This window comes from Thermobia domestica, chromosome 9 (assembly GCF_964235325.1).
Source record: "Thermobia domestica chromosome 9, izTheDome1.hap1.1, whole genome shotgun sequence".
Lineage (NCBI taxonomy): Eukaryota > Metazoa > Arthropoda > Insecta > Zygentoma > Lepismatidae > Thermobia > Thermobia domestica.
The window spans coordinates 61,359,495-61,378,597 of NC_137462.1; the positions used below are offsets into that span (position 1 = coordinate 61,359,495).

The 19,103-nt window shown below is 37.9% G+C and overlaps 1 protein-coding gene across 1 annotated transcript in view; it reads right to left on the reverse strand.

Moving 5' to 3' along the window:
- Positions 1–18,683, reverse strand: part of LOC145694685 (uncharacterized) — a 35,809-nt gene extending 17,126 nt beyond the window's left edge. The window contains exon 1 of the mRNA XM_081771191.1: positions 18,516–18,683. Within this exon, the coding sequence (XP_081627317.1) occupies positions 18,516–18,647 (132 nt within the window). The 5' untranslated portion in view covers positions 18,648–18,683. The remainder of the gene's footprint in view (positions 1–18,515) is intronic.
- Between the last annotated feature and the right edge of the window lie 420 nt (positions 18,684–19,103).

Consider the following 19,103-nt stretch of genomic DNA (forward strand, 5'->3'; position numbering starts at 1 on the left):
AATATCACGGAGAACTATATTTTATAATAGGAAAAAGTGGGTAACTTGTCACACATTACGTCTTGCTTTAATATTAAAATTCCTTATGTGTCCTTCGCCTATCAATGAAACAATTGTACGAGGGTGAACCAAAAACTAATGCCTCCGTAGCTATAATTTTGTTTCTTTTAGAGCTACTGAACTATATGTGCATGATATAGAGGTAACCTTAGTCTACTAATGTAGTCTCTTCTTTTTAAGATTGAGTGGTTACAACCATGGATCGCAAGCTAAAAGAAAGAGTCGTCATTGAATGTCTGGCAAGAGAAGATTGTCCTCCTAAATAAATTCATGATAGCTTGAAAAATGTTGATACGTCCGCTGTAACAGACATCAGCAATGTGCGGCGTTTGGTGAAGAAGTTTCGAAACGGAGCAACAGAAATTGAAGATAAATCGACAAGTGGCCACCCAACAACATCAGTCATAGATGCAAATCGAGAAAGTGCTGGTGAATTGATTCGACGAGACAAACGCATTACTTTTCAGAATGTTGTTGATGTATTGGCTCTGCCCAAGGAATAATCGCTGACTTGAGATATCACAAAGGTTCTGCTGAAACAGTTTTAAATCATGGGTCAAGAAGCAAAAAATTGAATTTTTCCAAAATGGTTTTGATTGCTGGTTCGATGATGTCACAAATGTGTTCAAAATCGTGGAGACTAACTATGTTGAACAGTAGTTTTCTGTAAAGAATATTTCAGGATATGATCTGTAATACCTTTTGCTGTTATATGTTCATCAATATATTTTTCATCAATACAGGTTGTATTACTTTTTGATACAACCTCGTAGTAGGGGACAGCGCTTATAGTATTTCAAGGCGGTGCTCCGAATCCTTAAAACGCTGTTAGCAGTTCAGAAGACTGGGATGTTGGCACGTCTTTCCTTACTTTGTTAAAGCAGAGAGCAAGATGTATCTGGCACTTGTTCGCGTTGTAACGCGTCTGTTTAACCAAATCCATTTATGACACGACAACGTCGCGTCAAAGTCTTCATTCCATTACCCTAACCTACCGAAGGGGGGCAATTATTAATAGATACAGTCTGATAAGGCTACGTTACAAAAACTCAGGGTTCGAGGGCACAAGCAAACTTTCGTGGGTGACCTACTAAATTGTCAGCGTTTGATGCAAAACTAACAACTACCATAGAAATTCAAAATCAACGATCTTTCTTGAACTTTTACTTGAGCGATACCGTTCCCTCGTATACCCCATAACATAGCCATTCCCAACCTTTTTCACACTGCGGCCCCCTTTGGAGTCTACAATACATGTAAAGGACTCCATGTAATATATAAGGTTTGTATTTATATTTCTTCCCCATGTTAGTATATATATATATATATATATATATATATATATATATATATATATATATATATATGAAAAATTAAATGAAATTTTTAAGTTTTACGTCCCACGGTTATGCCGGTTGGGCTAAAGAGACTGTGATGATGAAAGATGAGTGAAATGGTGGAATGAAGAAAGTGGGAGGAAACGGGAGAACCCCGAGAAAAACCACGAGCACGGTGTTAGTCCACCACAGTCCACACGGCTCGAGCTGGGATCGAACCAGGGTCCCCAAGCACCGGAGGTGAACGCTCTACCACTGAGCTACCGCGCCCCCATATATATGAGGATACTTGGATTGAAATTAGAGATAGCATTAAAAGTTCAGCAATAGAAAAATTGGGACACGCGGAAATACGTAGGAACAAACCATGGTTTGACCAAGAATGCATTAAACTAGCAGAGAAGAGAAAACAGGCAAAATTACGGTGGCTACAAAATCCGAATGAAACAACTACACAAAATTTCGCAGATATCAGGCGGGAAACTTCCAAAACTTTTAGAACAAAGAAACGGGATTTTTTGAAAGCTAAAATTAAGGAACTTGAAGATAATAGTAAAAATAAAAATATTCGGGACATGTATAAGGGGATCAGCGAATTTAAGAAAGGTTATCAACCTCGTGCTTATATATTAAAGAAATCTGACGGAACAGTTCTCACCGATACGGATAGCCTCTTAAATAGATGGAAAGATTTCTTTGACGATTTGCTGAACACGCAGCCAAAAACTAATGTGCGTGGAGAAAAGGAGATACACACCGCAGAACCGTATACCAGAACCCAATCGAATAGAAGTGGAAGCCGCTATAAAGAAATTGAAGAAACACAAATCTCCGGGTGTAGATGAAATTCCGGCTGAGTTAATTTTAGCTGGAGGCGAAAAATTGTGGAACAAGATACACAAACTCATTCTCCTTATCTGGAACAAGGAAGAATTGCCACAAGAGTGGAAAGAATCAATCATTGTTCCAATTCACAAGAAAGGCGACAAAACTGACTGTAATAATTATCGAGGCATTTCTCTTCTGTCAACATCCTATAAAATCCTTTCAAATATTCTGTTAGCAAGATTGACCCCATACGCAGATGAAATTATTGGAGATTATCAGCGCGGATTTAGACGAAATCGATCAACTATCGACCAAATATTTACCATTCGCCAAATACTCGAAAAGAAGTGGGAATACAATACCCCGGTACATCAACTATTTATTGATTTTAGAAAGGCTTACGACTCGGTTAGGAGAGAAACATTATAAAACGTTCTTACAGAAATTGGAATACCGAGAAAGCTAATTAGATTAATTAAGATATGTTTAAATGAATCCCAAAGTAAAGTCCGGGTAGGAAAATTCTTGTCCACGAGCTTCCACGTCGAAAATGGCCTGAAACAAGGAGATGCGTTGTCGCCATTATTATTTAACTTTGTGCTGGAATACGCCATAAGGAAAATCAAAGATAGCAACCAGGGCCTAGAGTTGAACGGCATTCACCAGGTTATGGCATATGCTGATGATGTAAATTTAATAGGGGATGATAGGAGAACAGTAGAAATAAATGCAGAGATCTTATTAAACGCTTGCAGGGACATGGGTTTAGAAGTAAATGCAGAGAAAACTAAATACATGGAAGTGCGTCGGGACCGTAATACGGCAAATTGTGGAGGCGTTAAAATATTAAATAATGCTTTTGATAAAGTGGATACTTTCAAATATTTAGGATCAATATTAACAGACGAAAATCATATTCACGAAGAAATTAAATGTCGACTAAAAGCAGGGAATTCGTGTTACTATTCGGTTCAAAATCTCTTGTCGTCGCGAATTCTGTCGAGGAATTTGAAGCTTAAAATATATAAAACGATAATCATGCCTGTTGTTCTGTATGGTTGTGAAACATGGTCGCTTACTCTGAGGGAAGAACATAGACTGAAATTATTTGAGAACAGGATCCTGAGAAGAATATTCGGACCCAAGTGGAACGAGAATGGGGAATGGCGGAAGCTTCATAACGATGAACTACATAGTTTATACGGTTTACCCAACATTGTTAGGGTCGTCAAGTCTAGGAGGCTTAGGTGGGCAGGTCATGTAGCTAGAATGGAAGAAAGTACAAACACTTTCAAAGTCTTGACTGGTAGACCCATAGGAAAACGACCATTAGGAAGACCTAGGCGCAGATGGGAGGACAATATTAAGATGGATCTCGCAGAGATAGGAATACAAAGTAGAAACTGGATGCAATTAGCTAAGGATAGAAGTCAGTGGAGAGCTTTTGTGAACGCGGCACTGAACCTCCGGGTTCCATAGGCCATAGAGTTAGTTAGTTAGGCCATAGAGTTATATAGGCCAGATATATATATATATATATATATATATATATATATATATATATATATATATATATATATATATATATATATATATATATATATATATATATATATATATGAGTTTGGGTGTGAGTGTTTTTCTTTGCAGTGATATAATCATGTTAGAGTGATACCATGCTTACTCCGTAATCGGAAGGTCCTGTTTCAAATCTTCAGTAAGATGTTGCAAATATGTAAATTAATGTAGGATGTAAACGAAACTAAACAACAATAGCCTACCCATCAGGTATAGAAAAAGTGTTTCTTCTAAAAAAAAAAAAAGAAAAGAAAGAAAAAGAAAAAGAAACAAAAGAAAGAAAAAAAGAATAAATAAATAAAATTTATTAGCTTCAACAAGTTAACATGATAATAAGTGTACGACTCACCGAGGTACACAAATTTAGACAATTTGATGGTTGGTGTTGTCTTTCAGCCACTAACTTGGAAATGTCAGGATCAAACGAAGAAACTTTCAAGTGAAAATCCGCCTTAGCATCTTGTAGGTCGAATATCGCTTGACTTGTCGTTATTAATTCAATCATTTAACTTAAAAGGTGTATTTTTCACCACCGTGTGTGCCTTTCTCAGATTGGTTTGCGGACCCCTTGACATCCTCTTGTGGACTCTTGGGGGTCCGCGGACGTCAGGTTGGGAAAGGCTGTTCTAACATATACCATTGATTATATCCCATGCTTTATTTGATTAGGTAATGGTAGGGGAAATATTTAAATTCGTCACTGAGGATAAGCCCTAAGAAGCCAAAGACTGGGTGGAGATAGAACAAAGTACATGATTAACACTTTCAGCCCCAACCCTGTTTGAGTAAATTTCACCCCGGGACCAGACTACAGTTTGCTATGAACACTGTCAGCCAATGTGTATCTATTTGATACACGTGGTCCATCAGTAAACCCTCACTGTGTATCAAAAAGATACACATGGGGCTGAAAGTGTTAATAAATACTCAAATAATTATTTCTAGACTTCAGGCATGTAGTAAAGAACGTAGTCACCATCATCTCTGATAGTTTTATCCACCACCTAAGTTTCTACAAGTACCTATTTCACACATGATATGTGAAACTGAGCCGTATTAGAATGAGGGCAAAATGTAAAGAATAAAATCCTTTTGCGTACCGGGGATCGAAGCTGGACCACCCTGTTGGTAGGTAGATGGAAAAACAACTACGCAGTGGCAAAATCTAATAGTTGAATATAAGAAAGGTTAAAAGACACACAAAACTCTCTAATAATTATAATTACGAATAACATATAACGAAGCTATTGCTTCATTCTTCCTTGTATCAATGTATATTTGTCGCGACGGACTTAATCACTACTTCGTTCCTTGAACTAGCAGGCTATGGTGATAACCCTAATACGATAACTTTCCAAAACATATTACGTAATTGTTAAATTTTCTTACAAAAATTGCTTCATACTATTTCTGGATATAAATTTAAACAAAATAAAACATCATTCTTTTACAAGAGTTAACATGATAAACAGCGAAAAAAAATGTAAATAAATCACATTAAGTTTCATGTGAGTGAGGTAGGACTAATTTCATTTCAAGAAACAGTAGGAAAAAACTTTCAAAGTGTGTTTAAAGTACTGTTGATTACAGCTGTAGAAAAATACATTTATTATATTGGCCTTATTCTCCCATATTAGTACATTTCTTCAAACAGATACTAAACTTTGCTGTATAAGTTTTTGGCTGCATAATGAAAATTTAATGAAATCGTACGGTTTATCGTTCCACAATTATGCTCTTTAAGCTAAAAGAGACGATGAATAAAGCAAGTGAATGATGATGATAAAAAAATTAATAAGTATGTGGGAGGAAACGGGAGTACCCCGAGGAAACCCAAGGAAATGATGTGCACCATAAACTTACTTTCTTGGGGATTGAACCAGGTACGCCACGCACAAGAGGTACCAAGTGCATCACCACCACCACCCCCTTACCCCCTACTTGCATAGTAAATATTAAAGACTAAATCAGCAGAAAATAAATCTCATCATTGAATAGTGTATTGTAGAATGTATCAGGATCGCTTTTTCCAGCCCTCGCCGCTGGTATAGTGGCTAGTGTACGCGTTTGGTGTATGAGGTCCCATGCGATAACTTCTGATGATTTGAATTCCATCTTAAACTATAGAGCACCGTCTCATGTAGGCTCGGTGCTAAAAAAGACAAACCACAGGATCGTGATTTCCCCTCTTTGTGAGATTTCTTCTGCTTGTCAGTGTTCTCCTTGTTAGGTTACCAGAAAGAAAATCAAATAAAATAATTTTTAGGAGAAAAATAGCGGAGAATACGTTTCAGTTTGGACATAAAGAGCAAAGGGAGCTGAATTTGGATTTAAAGGGCATCGAAAGTGTCACTGTTCATCTCAACGACCCCGAAACCTATATAGATTTGAGAATAATATCGATCATTTTTGATCATGTTTAAATATCTTCACCGTCCCCCTTCCCTAAGTTTCACCGTCAAAATGAATAATGATATAAAGCATCCCAGACCCAAACTTCATCTGTGCTGAAAATTTGGTCGAAATCGGTTGGAAGGTTCAGGTGTTATTAAGTCACAAACATAGTCACATATATATATATACTATGTGATCAAAAGTATCTGGACACCTGGCTGGAAAGGACTTACAGGTTCGTGGCGCCCTCCATCGGTACTGCTGTAATTCAATATGGCCCACCGTTAGCGTTGACAACAGTCCACTCTCGCAGACACACTTTCAATCAGGTGCTGGAAGGTTTCTTGGGGAATGGCAGCCAATTCCTCACGGAGTGCTGAACTGAGGAGAGGTATCGATGTAGGTCGACGAGGCCTGGCACGAAGTCGGCTTTTCAAAACATCCCAAAAGTTTTCTATAGCATTCAAGTCAGGACTGTGCAGGCCAGTCCATTACAGGGATGTTATATTCGGGTAACCATTCCGCCACAGGTGCTCGTATGAACAGGTGCTCGATCGTGTTGAAAGATGGAATCGCTATCCCCGAATCGCTCTTCGACAGTGGGAAGCAAGAAGGTGCTTAAAACATCAATTTAGGCTGCGCGGTGAGAGTGCCATGCAAAACAACAAGGGATGCAAGACCCCTCCAAGAAAAATACGACCACACCATAACACCACCACTTCCGAATTTTACTGTTGGCACAACACTCGCCGACAGATGATGTTCACCGGGCATTCGCCATACCCACACCCTGCCATCGGATCTCCAAATTGTGTACCGTGATTCGTCACTCCACACAACACTTTTCCACTGTTCAATCGTCCAATGTTTACGCTCCTTACACCAAGCGAGGCGTCGTTTGGCATTTACCTGCGTGATGTGTAGCTTATGAGCAGCTGCTCGACCATGAAATCCAAGCTTTCTCACCTCACTCTTAACTGTCATAGTACTTGGAGTGGATCCTGATACAGTTTGGAATTCCTGTGTGATGGTCTGGATAGATGTCTGCCTATTACACTTTACGACCCTCTTCAACTGTCGGCGATCTCTGTCAGTCAACAGACGAGGTCGGCCTGTATGCTTTTGTGCTGTACGTGTCCCTTCACATTTAAATTTCACTATCACATCAGACACAGTGGACCTAGGGATGTTTAGGAGTGTGCAAATCTCGCGTACAGACTTCTGATCCAAGTGACACCCAATCATCTAACCACGTTCGAAGTCCATGAGCTTCGCGGAGCGCTCCATTCTGCTTTCTCACGATGTCTAATGACTACTGAGGTCGCTGATAATGAGTACCTGGCAGAAGGTGGCAGCACAATGCCTTTAATATGAAAAACGTATGTTTTTGGGGGTGTCCATCCCAGATTAGAACCTCATCTATGCTGAAAATTTGATCGGGATCGGTCGGATGGTTCAAGAGTTATTAAGTTACAATCATAGTTGCTTTTATTTTTATATATATTTCGTATAGTGTATAAATTTGAGTGCCAACAATTTGACGCAATAAGTTTCTCATCCAAATATCTGGTCTGTAAGAAAAGATTTAGAAATGGTTATTACTTTATTTATTTATATATTTGTAGATACTATGACATCTACGACCTTAATCCCGTCACGTATGAGGGATGACTTCCTTCGGCGAGCACACTACGCTGGGAAGGAAGAAAGGAATAAGAAAGGAAGAAAGCGGTCTGGGACCTGTACGTTAAGTACCATCTGTCCATTTGTCTAGTGTTAATAAGGAAAACCCAGGAGCCTCTCACTCTAGATGGCTGACTAACTAACTAATTCCGTGACTGTGGAACCCGGAGGCTCAATGCTGCATTCGCTAAAGCTCCCCATTGACTTCTGTCCTGAGCCAACTGGATTCAGTTTCTACTTTCTATTCCTATCTTTGCGAGATCCATCCTAGTATTGTTCTCCCATTTGCGCTTAGGTCTTCCTAATGGACGTCTTCCGATTGTATTTCCAGTCAAAACTTCGAAAGCGTTCCTACTTTCATCCATTCTGCCTACATAACGTGCCCACCTGAGCTTCCTAGACTTTATGACCCTAACAATGTTTGGTAAATGGTACAAATTATGCATTTTCTTGTTATGAAGTATCCGCCTTTCAAAATTACCGTTCCTCTCGGATCCGAATATTCGTCTCAGGATTATATTCTCAAATATTTTCAAGATGATTAGAAAAAAATTCCTTACCGGCTTAGGATCTCGAACGGGAATCGAACCCTGGACAGTTATTAATTCATATAATAGCGTTTTGAACATACTAGCTGTCTCACTTCCTACATTTTTGATATCATAGAAACCAGAACTTCTTAATGTGGCATACTCCGACGCTATATTTTTTCTTTCAAATCAGCTACACGATCTTTGTATATAGGCTATCAAACGTAATTTACAAAATTCGACCAACGTTCACCGAACTTGGTACGGAATTAGACCTGAGAGTGGTGAGTACGCACGTGAAATATTTTCCTAGTTACCAAGTTATCGCTCATGTTAATGAAACCAATAATAATAATAATAATAATAATAATAATAATAATAATAATAATAATAATAATAATAATAATAATCACTAATTGCTATTGTGCACTTTTAATTAGAAAATCCTAACATTAATGAATGACAATTTTTCCCCCCCTAACTAGACCTGTTTCTTGACCCTTCCTAAAATTTCAATCACATTTTTTTTCTGTTTTTAATTAGTTTATGTTTTACAATGATCTATACTATATCCATATAACTACGTAGTTGAACAGCAACACATTGAATTGAACTCAAAGACGCTAAATCATTGTCATATACAGTGTTAGCAATCCAGGAGAAAAGTCGCTAAATCTATGAAGTTCAAATCCTGAAATATAAGGTACATGGAACATGCATTAGCACTAATGTGCCACAAGAATATTACAGAAGATTTTTTTTTTTTTTAATGTTCCTTTTGAGTATATTTTCTAGTCAAATATGCTGTATATGCAGCAGAGCCCTGCAAACCCAGGCCCGAAGACGACCCGGCGCGGCCCGGATGGATCTGTATTCTGTGCCCAGCTCGACCCGGCCCGGCCCGAATCTCGAGCCGGGCGGAGAACGGGCCGGACCCTAAACTGGCCGGGCACAAATGGGTCAGGCTCTAAACAGGCCGGGCGTAACCGGCCTGAGAAGAACCAAGTCTGATAAATCAAGTCAATCCTTCAATATGTAATGGAAAATGAAAAATGCGTCGTCATAATATTGCAATGTCTATTTGTCCTTCTCGAGTGGAAAAATCGTGTGAAAGGTTACCCAAGGTTTGTTTTCTATATCCTTATACTGTGTCTATATTTGTTATTTGTGCTTGCTCTGTCCAGCCATGTTTATTATACCTAGGTACAATAATACAGCTCATGGACTTAAAAGTCTTATACTACACTCATTAGTGCATTACGAGTAACAGAGAAGATATGTAAAACTGCTACACCATGTGTGATACTAATACTACAACTACTACTGCTAATACTACTATTACGATTACGAATGCTAGTGCTAATTCCACTATTGCTTCCACTGCTACTACTATTACTACTACCACTACTGCTACTACTCATTACTATACTAATACGACAGCGAATATCACTAGTAATTACTGCTGTTACTAGTAATACGAAAACGAAGCAATGAAAATAAAATCTTTGAGTTTTAAGTCCGACAGTTATGCCGGCTAGCCTAAAGGAGAAATAGTGAATGAATAAAGTGAGAGGAAACGGGAGAACGACGAGAACCCCCCTCCCACACGGTGTTTATCCACCACAAAGTTCCCTTGGCGAGAGCTGGGATCGAACCAGGGACCCCATGCACCAGAGGTGAACGCTCAACCATTAAGCCAGCGTTCCAGGAACATCTAATCGACCCTCGCATCTTGGTGGTTTATTTGATCATTATATTTTGTTATATTTGTAGTATCATACTATAAAAAATACAGGAACATGTAACACTATTTGGTATTTCCATTGCTAATTGAACATTACTACAAATTGCGCTGATCTTATGAGCATGTCAGTTCACGGTTTTAGCATCCGTGGTCCAATGGTAGCGTACCAAATTCTACTTAGTAGGTCAAATACTTGACTATCATACGTTCATTAGGTAACTACGGCTCAGGGCGTATGAATGATGGGATGAATTGGTGGAATAAAAACAGTGGGAGGAAGAGGGACCACCCCGGAAACTCCCACGCACACGGTGTTTGTCCACCACAAAGCTCATATAGCACGAACATGGATTGATCCGACGATCTCTAGCACCAGATGAGAGTGTTTTAACTACTGAGCCACCGTAGTCCCTCGTAGATCAAGCATTGGCTCACATTCTACGCATACCGGCCATAGTAACTAGTATTTCTCCTTTTTTTTCTGTACTTAGAAGGTAAATTTGGTACCACCAGACATTTCAACTCTGACTCGAAGTCGTAGCAGTTGTAATAGTATTAGTAGCGGTCGTAGTAGTAATAGTAGAAGTAGTAGTATTAGTAGTAGAAGTGGTAATAGTAGTAGTATTACAGTATTCTGCAGTCTTGAATAAAGAGTTAGTTTCCCAAACACATTACGATTAGCATAGGCTAACATTAGTTTCCGATCCGTCTTTCAGAGTGTCCGGGCCGAGCCGGGCTGGTACGGTTCGGTTCGGCCCGGAATGTGCCCGGCCCGTGCAGGGCTCTGATATGTAGAGGCGTATTAACGATTTTGTTTTAAGAGCTTTACTAACTTCATTCTATAAATGTAAAAATTCTGCAAGATATTTAATTTCTTTTAATATAGTAAATAAAATTTCGGAGGAGGAGGTTAAGCCCAGAAACCTCCCTTAAGTACGCCACTGTGTATATGAGTCAATATGATCCTGATTATGTAAATAAGGTGATGTTTTTTTAGAAGTATCCGTACATCAAAGGGATAACAAATTTTATTTCTTATACAGAATACTCTGCAACGATTATGTATGTGTTGAAAGGTGTGTAATAACACTAATATTTTTTTAATATTATATAAAGATGAAACAAAGTGTTGGTTTCAGTAATAGCATGTTTTTATCATACTGCTATCTCTAACCGAAACAATTATAATTTCAGATACACAAAGTCTCTATTAAATGCAGTGTTACACGAATCAGCTAGCCTTCTCTGCTGATTTATTGGCTAGCACTTAAATCTCATATCATTTCGGAGTTGAAAGGTATGAGATTCAACCAACATCAACATGAACTTAAATTGAATTTTAAATAAACTTCAATATGAACTTCAAATTGATTCAACCAACTAATATATCATATGAAAGAAACATACGTTTTTATTTCCTTTATATTTTTGTTAAGAAGAAAAGCAGGATATAAATCCAGTGTTCCATAAACCATAATTTAGCAACACCGGAATCCATATGTCAGCACTTATAAATAACAATATTGCACCACTGACTTATTGAACCAGAAAGTGATGGAGTGCTCCCATTTCCTATTAAAAATAAACAATAAATTTCATATTCCTTTGCATGATTGTTTTTTTGAAGGTCAGGGGTGTAGTTAAATGCAAGGAATATGAAATTCAAAGAGTGAAGTTCGGTTATTTTGCAGTTTCAAAGTCCACTTGCTATCTGTCAGTAGAGACCCGATCAGTGTAAAAGTTATCAATCTGTGAATATTAAATAGAATACCGTAAACAAGAGGCACCCAAGGTTCAGTTTAAGTATTACGTATGAGTTCTGTTTCGGAAAAGAAAATGTTAATAACGCTTTATTTTTCTTGGAAAGGTTATTTGAAATTACCACAGTAATAATAAAATTTATAACAATTAAATATTTGAAGAATAAGGTTTCAAAAATTTAGAAACAAAGCTCTCATTGAACTCTGTGTCCCAAAATTGAATGATCGCCTTGTTATCATTTTAATGGCCAGATTATGATATTAATCTATTGGACAAAGTTGCTCGTATCTTAAACATCCCGTGTCCCGAATTTTACTATAAAAATTGAGGAGACCTCATTCCGTCCTGTTCGCACCCAGTGGCCCCCTAACTAAAGGCTTGAGGGGGCCCCCCCGCAAACAATGTGGAGTAGGGCCCCTTCTCTGCGTCCCACTTCACGATTTCGGAGCCCCTTGATACCTTGGGACGCTCACAATACGGGTTCTGCGGGGCCAATATTTACGCCACTGTTTGCACCCCCTTCCCACATTAAAAATTGTTTGGAATGGTATTTTATAGAAGCATACTTTACAGAAAAGATAAAAGAAACATACTCAATAGCATAAGCAAGCGAGAACGTACTGTACTACAACATATACTGCAAGTGAAGAGTGAGAAAGTATTTTGTCTTAAGGGAAATTATGTATAAACACTGTTTACAGTTGAGTTTTTTATTACAAACTTTAGGCACTTTTTTATGCTTATTAGTTTGAATATGGAATCGCAAGTTGAAGCAATTTGTTTACCAAAACCGTTACTCGTACGCCTGTTTGTTTGGAAACCAAAACAAACAAACAAAAAAAAGTTTGTGTCTGTCAACCCGAGAAACAAACAAAAGTCAAGAGCTGCGTGATGAATCACCAACAATTTTGACAGGATATACAGGATGTTTCAAAACAACAACAACAACGTTTGGGAGGTGATTCCTGACACCAAGATAAGACGAAAAGTATAGACAAACCTGGGTGCACAAATGCTTCGTTTTGGAGTTATAAGCAGCCGAAAACATGGAAAAATGAACTTTAAAGGTCCATAGATCCAAAACTATGGGACCTACCGCAGTCCGGTCAAGACTTCACTTAGGAACAAATATATGCACTATCCAAAAATCCATGTTTCAGAATCCTAAGATATTTTTATCGAGGGAGTTTGCCTACAGGCATATACTTAGAAGTACTCTTCAACTACCTCTATAAAAATTGTTGCATGAGTACCTTAGGATTCTGAAACCTGTATTTTTGAATAGGGCACATACTAGTTCCTAAGTGAAGTCTTAACCCGACTACGGTAGATCCCATAGTTTTGGAGCTTTGGACCTTTAAATTTCATTTTTTTCATGTTTTGGGCAGTCTATAACTCCTAAAGGAAGCATTTGTGCACCCAGGTTTATCTATGCTTTTTGTCTTATCTTGGTGTCAGGAATCACCTCCCAAACGTTGTCGGAGTTGTTTTGAAACACCCTGTAGAAGGTCAAAAGTTAAAAAATGAGTTCTTTGAAGGAGGTGGGTGCAAATCAACCATTCTTGGTTTCTATATTGATCACTACAGAGCAAAAGCGGTAATAGATAGCGAGATGCGGTTTTCTGCAATCGATTGAGTCTTCCATGAATACATTTTATCCATATGGTTAACCTCTGTACTAAATCCGGAAGTTATAGAAATTCACAATTTCCGGTTTCAGTATTAATGTACGTAGAGCAAATATTAAGAGAGAGTAAGAAACGTTTATTTTCTGAAATCGCTTGCTCATTCTAGGAATAGGTCCAATATTCTCTCTCTTAAGATGCCTCATCCCGGTGAAATTAAAATACCGCTAATTTTACAGTAATTATATGTTATCTTCAAATATATAATAGATAATCGAAATGTGGAACAAGACCGCCCTAGACAATATAATTTTACATGAGATACCGTTATCACGACTCACTTATCTGCTTCCGATTTTGAGCCATTTTGAAAATCAGCATTTATTTTCGCGTTTCTAAACGGCTGAAAACGGAAAGCCACTAGGTGACTTGTGATAACGGTACCTCACGCAAAATAATATTGCCCAGGGCGCCCTTGTTCCACATTTCAATTATCTTTTATCTATTTGAAGATATCACATAATTACTGTAAAATTAGCGGTATTTTAATTTCGCCGGGATGAAGCCTCTTAACTCTCTATTCAAACCGGAAGTGGAAGCAAATCAACCACGTTGGATTTTAATATTGATTGCTACAGAGTAAAAATGGTAACAAGAAGTAGCCGTGTTCTGCAGTCAACGAAGCTTACCAAAAATATCTTCAATCTGCAGCGCAGGCCCTGTGGACACGAGCTCTGTATGTGGATAGCAAGTTAGAGTCGAGTCTGAGTGATTTCGAGCCAAACTAAAGTTAGTGAAAGTAAGCCCAAAACCAGTGCAACCTTCAGTGAGAATAGTAAGCCGAAACCTTCAGGGAGTGTGAGATAAACTCTCACACTTGTAACTTGTGCCAGATGTTCCTTTCTAGATTTAACACTGGAGTAGTTGCGTGGAGGACAATAGTTCTCCAGACGTCTGTTTCACCATTTCAGTAAATTCTATTGTTATTACAATTTATTATTTTTTTATTATCTTAACAGGTCCTATTTCTTTTAACTTTGTAATACAAAAAAGAAATAGAAGATTACTGACTGACGTGAGACAACGAAAAGGCACCACAAAGTCAATATTCGCTTAAGAGGCAATCGGGGTTCGGAAGACCCCACAGAAGTGTATATTAACCAGAGTAGTTAAAGGATAAAGTAAGCAAAACCCTCATTGTAAATGATGAGCACCAGCTCTTGTGAGTATCATCTTTAGATATTTTAGTCTCATTGATTTTAAAGAGGTGGAAGATTATTGGCGATAGTGAGGCAGAACCGGCGCGAACTCGATTGACGCTCGATTGTAAAATGAACATCTTTGGATTGGTGGAGTCGAATTTCTCGTCTCGTCACTTAAACAAAAAGAGAAATATATATTTTATATTCGAGATAAGAGAAAATGATTGGAGTTTCCTTGGGCAACACTCGTTTATCAAGTCTTGGATCCCAAACACTTATTTTTGTGTTACATGATTCATAGTATAAAAGTGACTAACCGAGTGTATGAACCTAATGAAGAGCATTTATCAACGTTAGAAGATTAGAAAGTCAATACACAATATACTCTAATACATGCGCGCCGACTACGTGGGTGCTGCGGGGCTCCAGCACTCACACAAATAATCTTGTGGGTGCACCGCACTCACAAGATTTTTAGTTTGATAGAAACAAAATAAAATAAATATTTCTCATTTGCCACTATCAAAAAATAATAAGCAATTAAAACATTGAGGTGGAAGTTAAAATTTCTAACCACTAAACCTTATTGTTTGTTTTAAATGTGTTTCTGCGAAGGCAACCAAACAACCCACTTCCCGCTTCCTTGCCTGTCTCTAACCTAGTCAAAGACAGTCCCCACAATAAATAAATAAAAATATTAAAAAAGGGAATTATATTGTTAATATAATCGCATATTTTCGGCTTGCGTCACAGCACAGATCTTTAAGACAGTGCTCATAACAGATTTTAACTAAAATGAAATCAATCAAAAAATATTGAAACTCCCTTGAAAACATATAACACGTCTCGCCATTGATACGCACCCACATACATTTTGGAAAGTCGGCGCCGTTGCTCCAATAACGAATATGATTTGAATATTGTAATATCACACCATTCGTAGATCTCTCGTGACGTGAAGAGATTCTGATAACTTCTAGATGAAATTAAAAAAAAAATATACATCAGGACAATCTTTGTACAAAAAAAAAAAAGAAAAAAAAAGAAAGACGAGAAAAGCTTTCTGGAGAATCAAAATGAAATGAAATTAAATGAAATCTTTGGGCTTTACGTCCCATGATTATGCCGGCTAGACTAAAGGAGACGGTGATAATGATAAATTAAGGCAATGGTGGAATGCATTAAGTAAGAGGAAATGGGAGAATCTTGAGAAAATCCACGAACACAGATCTTTAACCGACACAAAGCCCACTTGACGCGAGCTGCGATCGAATCAGGAACCCCATGCTCCAAAGGTGAATGTAATACCAATGAGCCATCATGCTCCTTTGAGAATCGAGACAAGACGGGAAAGAATTCTTCGGGATTCGAAACGAGACAATAAATCTACAAAATTTATGAGATCAGACGAGACTAGACAACTTTATTTCTCGTATCGTGGACATTACATTGTGTGAAAAAGAAAGAAAGACGGCACGTTCTCTCAATTAGCAACGCCAGGTTTAATTTCTTTATTCCTTGAGCGGGACAAACAGAAGGGAAAGTCATTTTTAGGAGGCATTTTACTGTATACCAGAAAGAATATTATTTATATTAGTTGATTTTCGTTACCACACCACTGTCTATGTTTGCAGTCCGGAGATCGGGGTGGCAGGCATAGCCAGTATGAGCGCCCACTTATCTAACCCCACCATCTGATATCATCATTGCTTACTTGGCAATTTTTCTTATAAGGATGGAGTACCTCACGAAATCCTGAAGCTACAGTGATGAAACTCGGCATATAAACTCTAATCTTCATTACGGGGCCACGGTGGCTCAGTGCTAAAGCGTTCGCCTCTAGTGCTTGGGGTCCCGGAATCGATCCCAGCTCCCGCCAAGTAAACTTTGTGGTGCACAAACACCGTGTGCGTGGGTTTTCTCGCGGTTCTCCCGTTTCCTCCCACTTTATTCATTCCACCAATTCATTCATTACTCATCATCCCGTCCTCTTTAGCCTAACCGGCATAACCGTGGACGTAAAACTCAAATATTTCATTTCATTTTCTAATCTTCATTAAAAATAACAGAGTACGTGTTTAAGCGCTATCGAAAATTCGATACCGCTTTCGAAAAAATTAGTTGGTATATACGTCTGGGGGAGCCGTCGTATACTCTCGTCCCGGGCGCTGATTTCCCACGCAACGGCACTGATCACCATACAGAAATTATATATGCTGCGCATGTCACAGATCCTCAAATAAGAGAAAATACAACCATGACAGGCAAGGTACTGTGGTGTCTGTCTGTTTCTCAATTCACTTAGGTTTCCTCAACAGATTTCATACTACAGTCCCTTTTAGAGAACGGGGCCACCATAGTCACTGGCACTGGTACAGCGTTCACCTCTGGTGCATGGGATCCTTGGTTCGACACCAGCTCGCACCAAGTGAGCTCATCAGAAAGCGTGGGCTTCCTCCCACTTTTTTCATTCCACCATTTCATCTATTCTCATCATCACCGGCTCCTTTAGCCTAACCGGCATAACTGTGAGACGTTAAAGATGTCATTTGTATATTCAAAATATCTTTCGTAAAAAAAAAAAAAAAAAAAAAAAAAAAAAAAAAAAAGATTTGGTGCAATCTGTCGCATATTCTTGAGGCTTCACAATTGAGAATATGAGAGTCAATTTCTCTTATAATCCCTCCCCGTCTCCAGCTAAGTTTTCGGAAAATGTCCTATGATAACGTTTATTAAAAAAGAAAAAAGAAAGAAAACTATTTGACATATTATGTAAAGGCCTATGTTTATTAATGCTTTCACACATTTTGTAGTGTTTGAAGTTGAAAACAGTCAACAGTGATGGGGCATTTACACTTAGTCGATTTGCGTTCGATTCAGTTGAATTGATGTCACTTTCAACTTAATCGACCGTGTAAACAGGACTTCAACTTAATCGCTTATTGATCGAAAGCGACTAATCGACTAGCAACTGAATTGAAAGACGTTCTATTTTCTGTGGTCGATTCTATTTTCTTCTGCTATAACACCGTAAATTGTACCAATTACTTTTTGCTTGGACATCTTTAAAATTGCCAGTCGATTTCGAATCGACCAGAGGAGAGCGAGTCGACAAGCAGCATTCATTTTCGGTTGAAACAATTGAACACATCCATCGATCTGATTCGGCCTAGTTGCTTCGATTTAGTCGCAAATGCAGCGAGTCAATTTAGCCGTGCGACTAAATCGACCAAGTGTAAACGCCCCATGAGGATTCATGTCTTGCCTTCCTCCATTCCCAAACACTACGATTAAAAAAAAAAAAAAAAAAAAAAAAAAAAAAAAAAACTCGAGTATAATTTCGTTTCTGAGTTGTATAATCTCTACTACTTGAAGTAAAATAGATCAATACGAAAGAAGTGAATTCGTCCCCTGAATTTGAAATAAAATACGTATGTTTTGGAAAGATTTCGTAAAGCACTCCGATCTTTATACAGCATAGTGTTCGCTTTGTCAGAAATTACATAATTATTCCTACATTTGAGGTTGAATTTAGTGAGACAGTGGATCACGAACTTCTATAATACAGAGTATCACTTGTATACGGTTCTTAAACATTTCTTTTTTTTTTGAATCCTATTTCTTTTTCACTGTCAAATACAAATTCTTTTAACTAAACTAAAACAAAGATTGTTAATATTATTTTATCTAGATAACCAAATTCACCATAACACGCATAATACCGGTACACTCTGTAATAGTTTTTTAAAAAAATCATTCACTACTTTACTTACTTGAGCTAAGACACATGCTAACACTAAGAAAAGTAAGTACTTGGCTTCCATGTTGTTTCGTTGTGTGCTCGTTCGACCGCTAACCAACGACTGATATCTATGCTCAATGAAGCAGAGATTTTTATAAGTCATTCGAAGATTGACAGGAACATCGCTGCCACGTGCAACGTCACAGAAAATGTTGCATTGTACAAAATAGAATTTCTATTTTGTTTATTATTTGTGTGTCATCATTATTTTTGTGAGGTGTTTTCCTGCGATTGTCAAGTGCCTCTGATAAATATTCTTTATAATAAAAAGAAGAAAATAAAGTTCTGGTATAACAGAAATAAAAAAAAAAAAAAACACTATTAATAAAACTCACACATGCACAGTCAAGTGTTAACAAATTCACGGTCATGCTATCTGGTTGACGCCATGTAAACTTCAAGGTCATAGTACGAGAAATCAGACTGGCAATGAAATCGTTGTTTTTAATGCTGCTGCTACGTATTTTCACTATTAATCATTTTTTTTTTATTATTTATTACTCAATCGAAATATTGTGTACTTCATTTGTTTTTTCCTACGTTGGAAAGCCATGAGTCG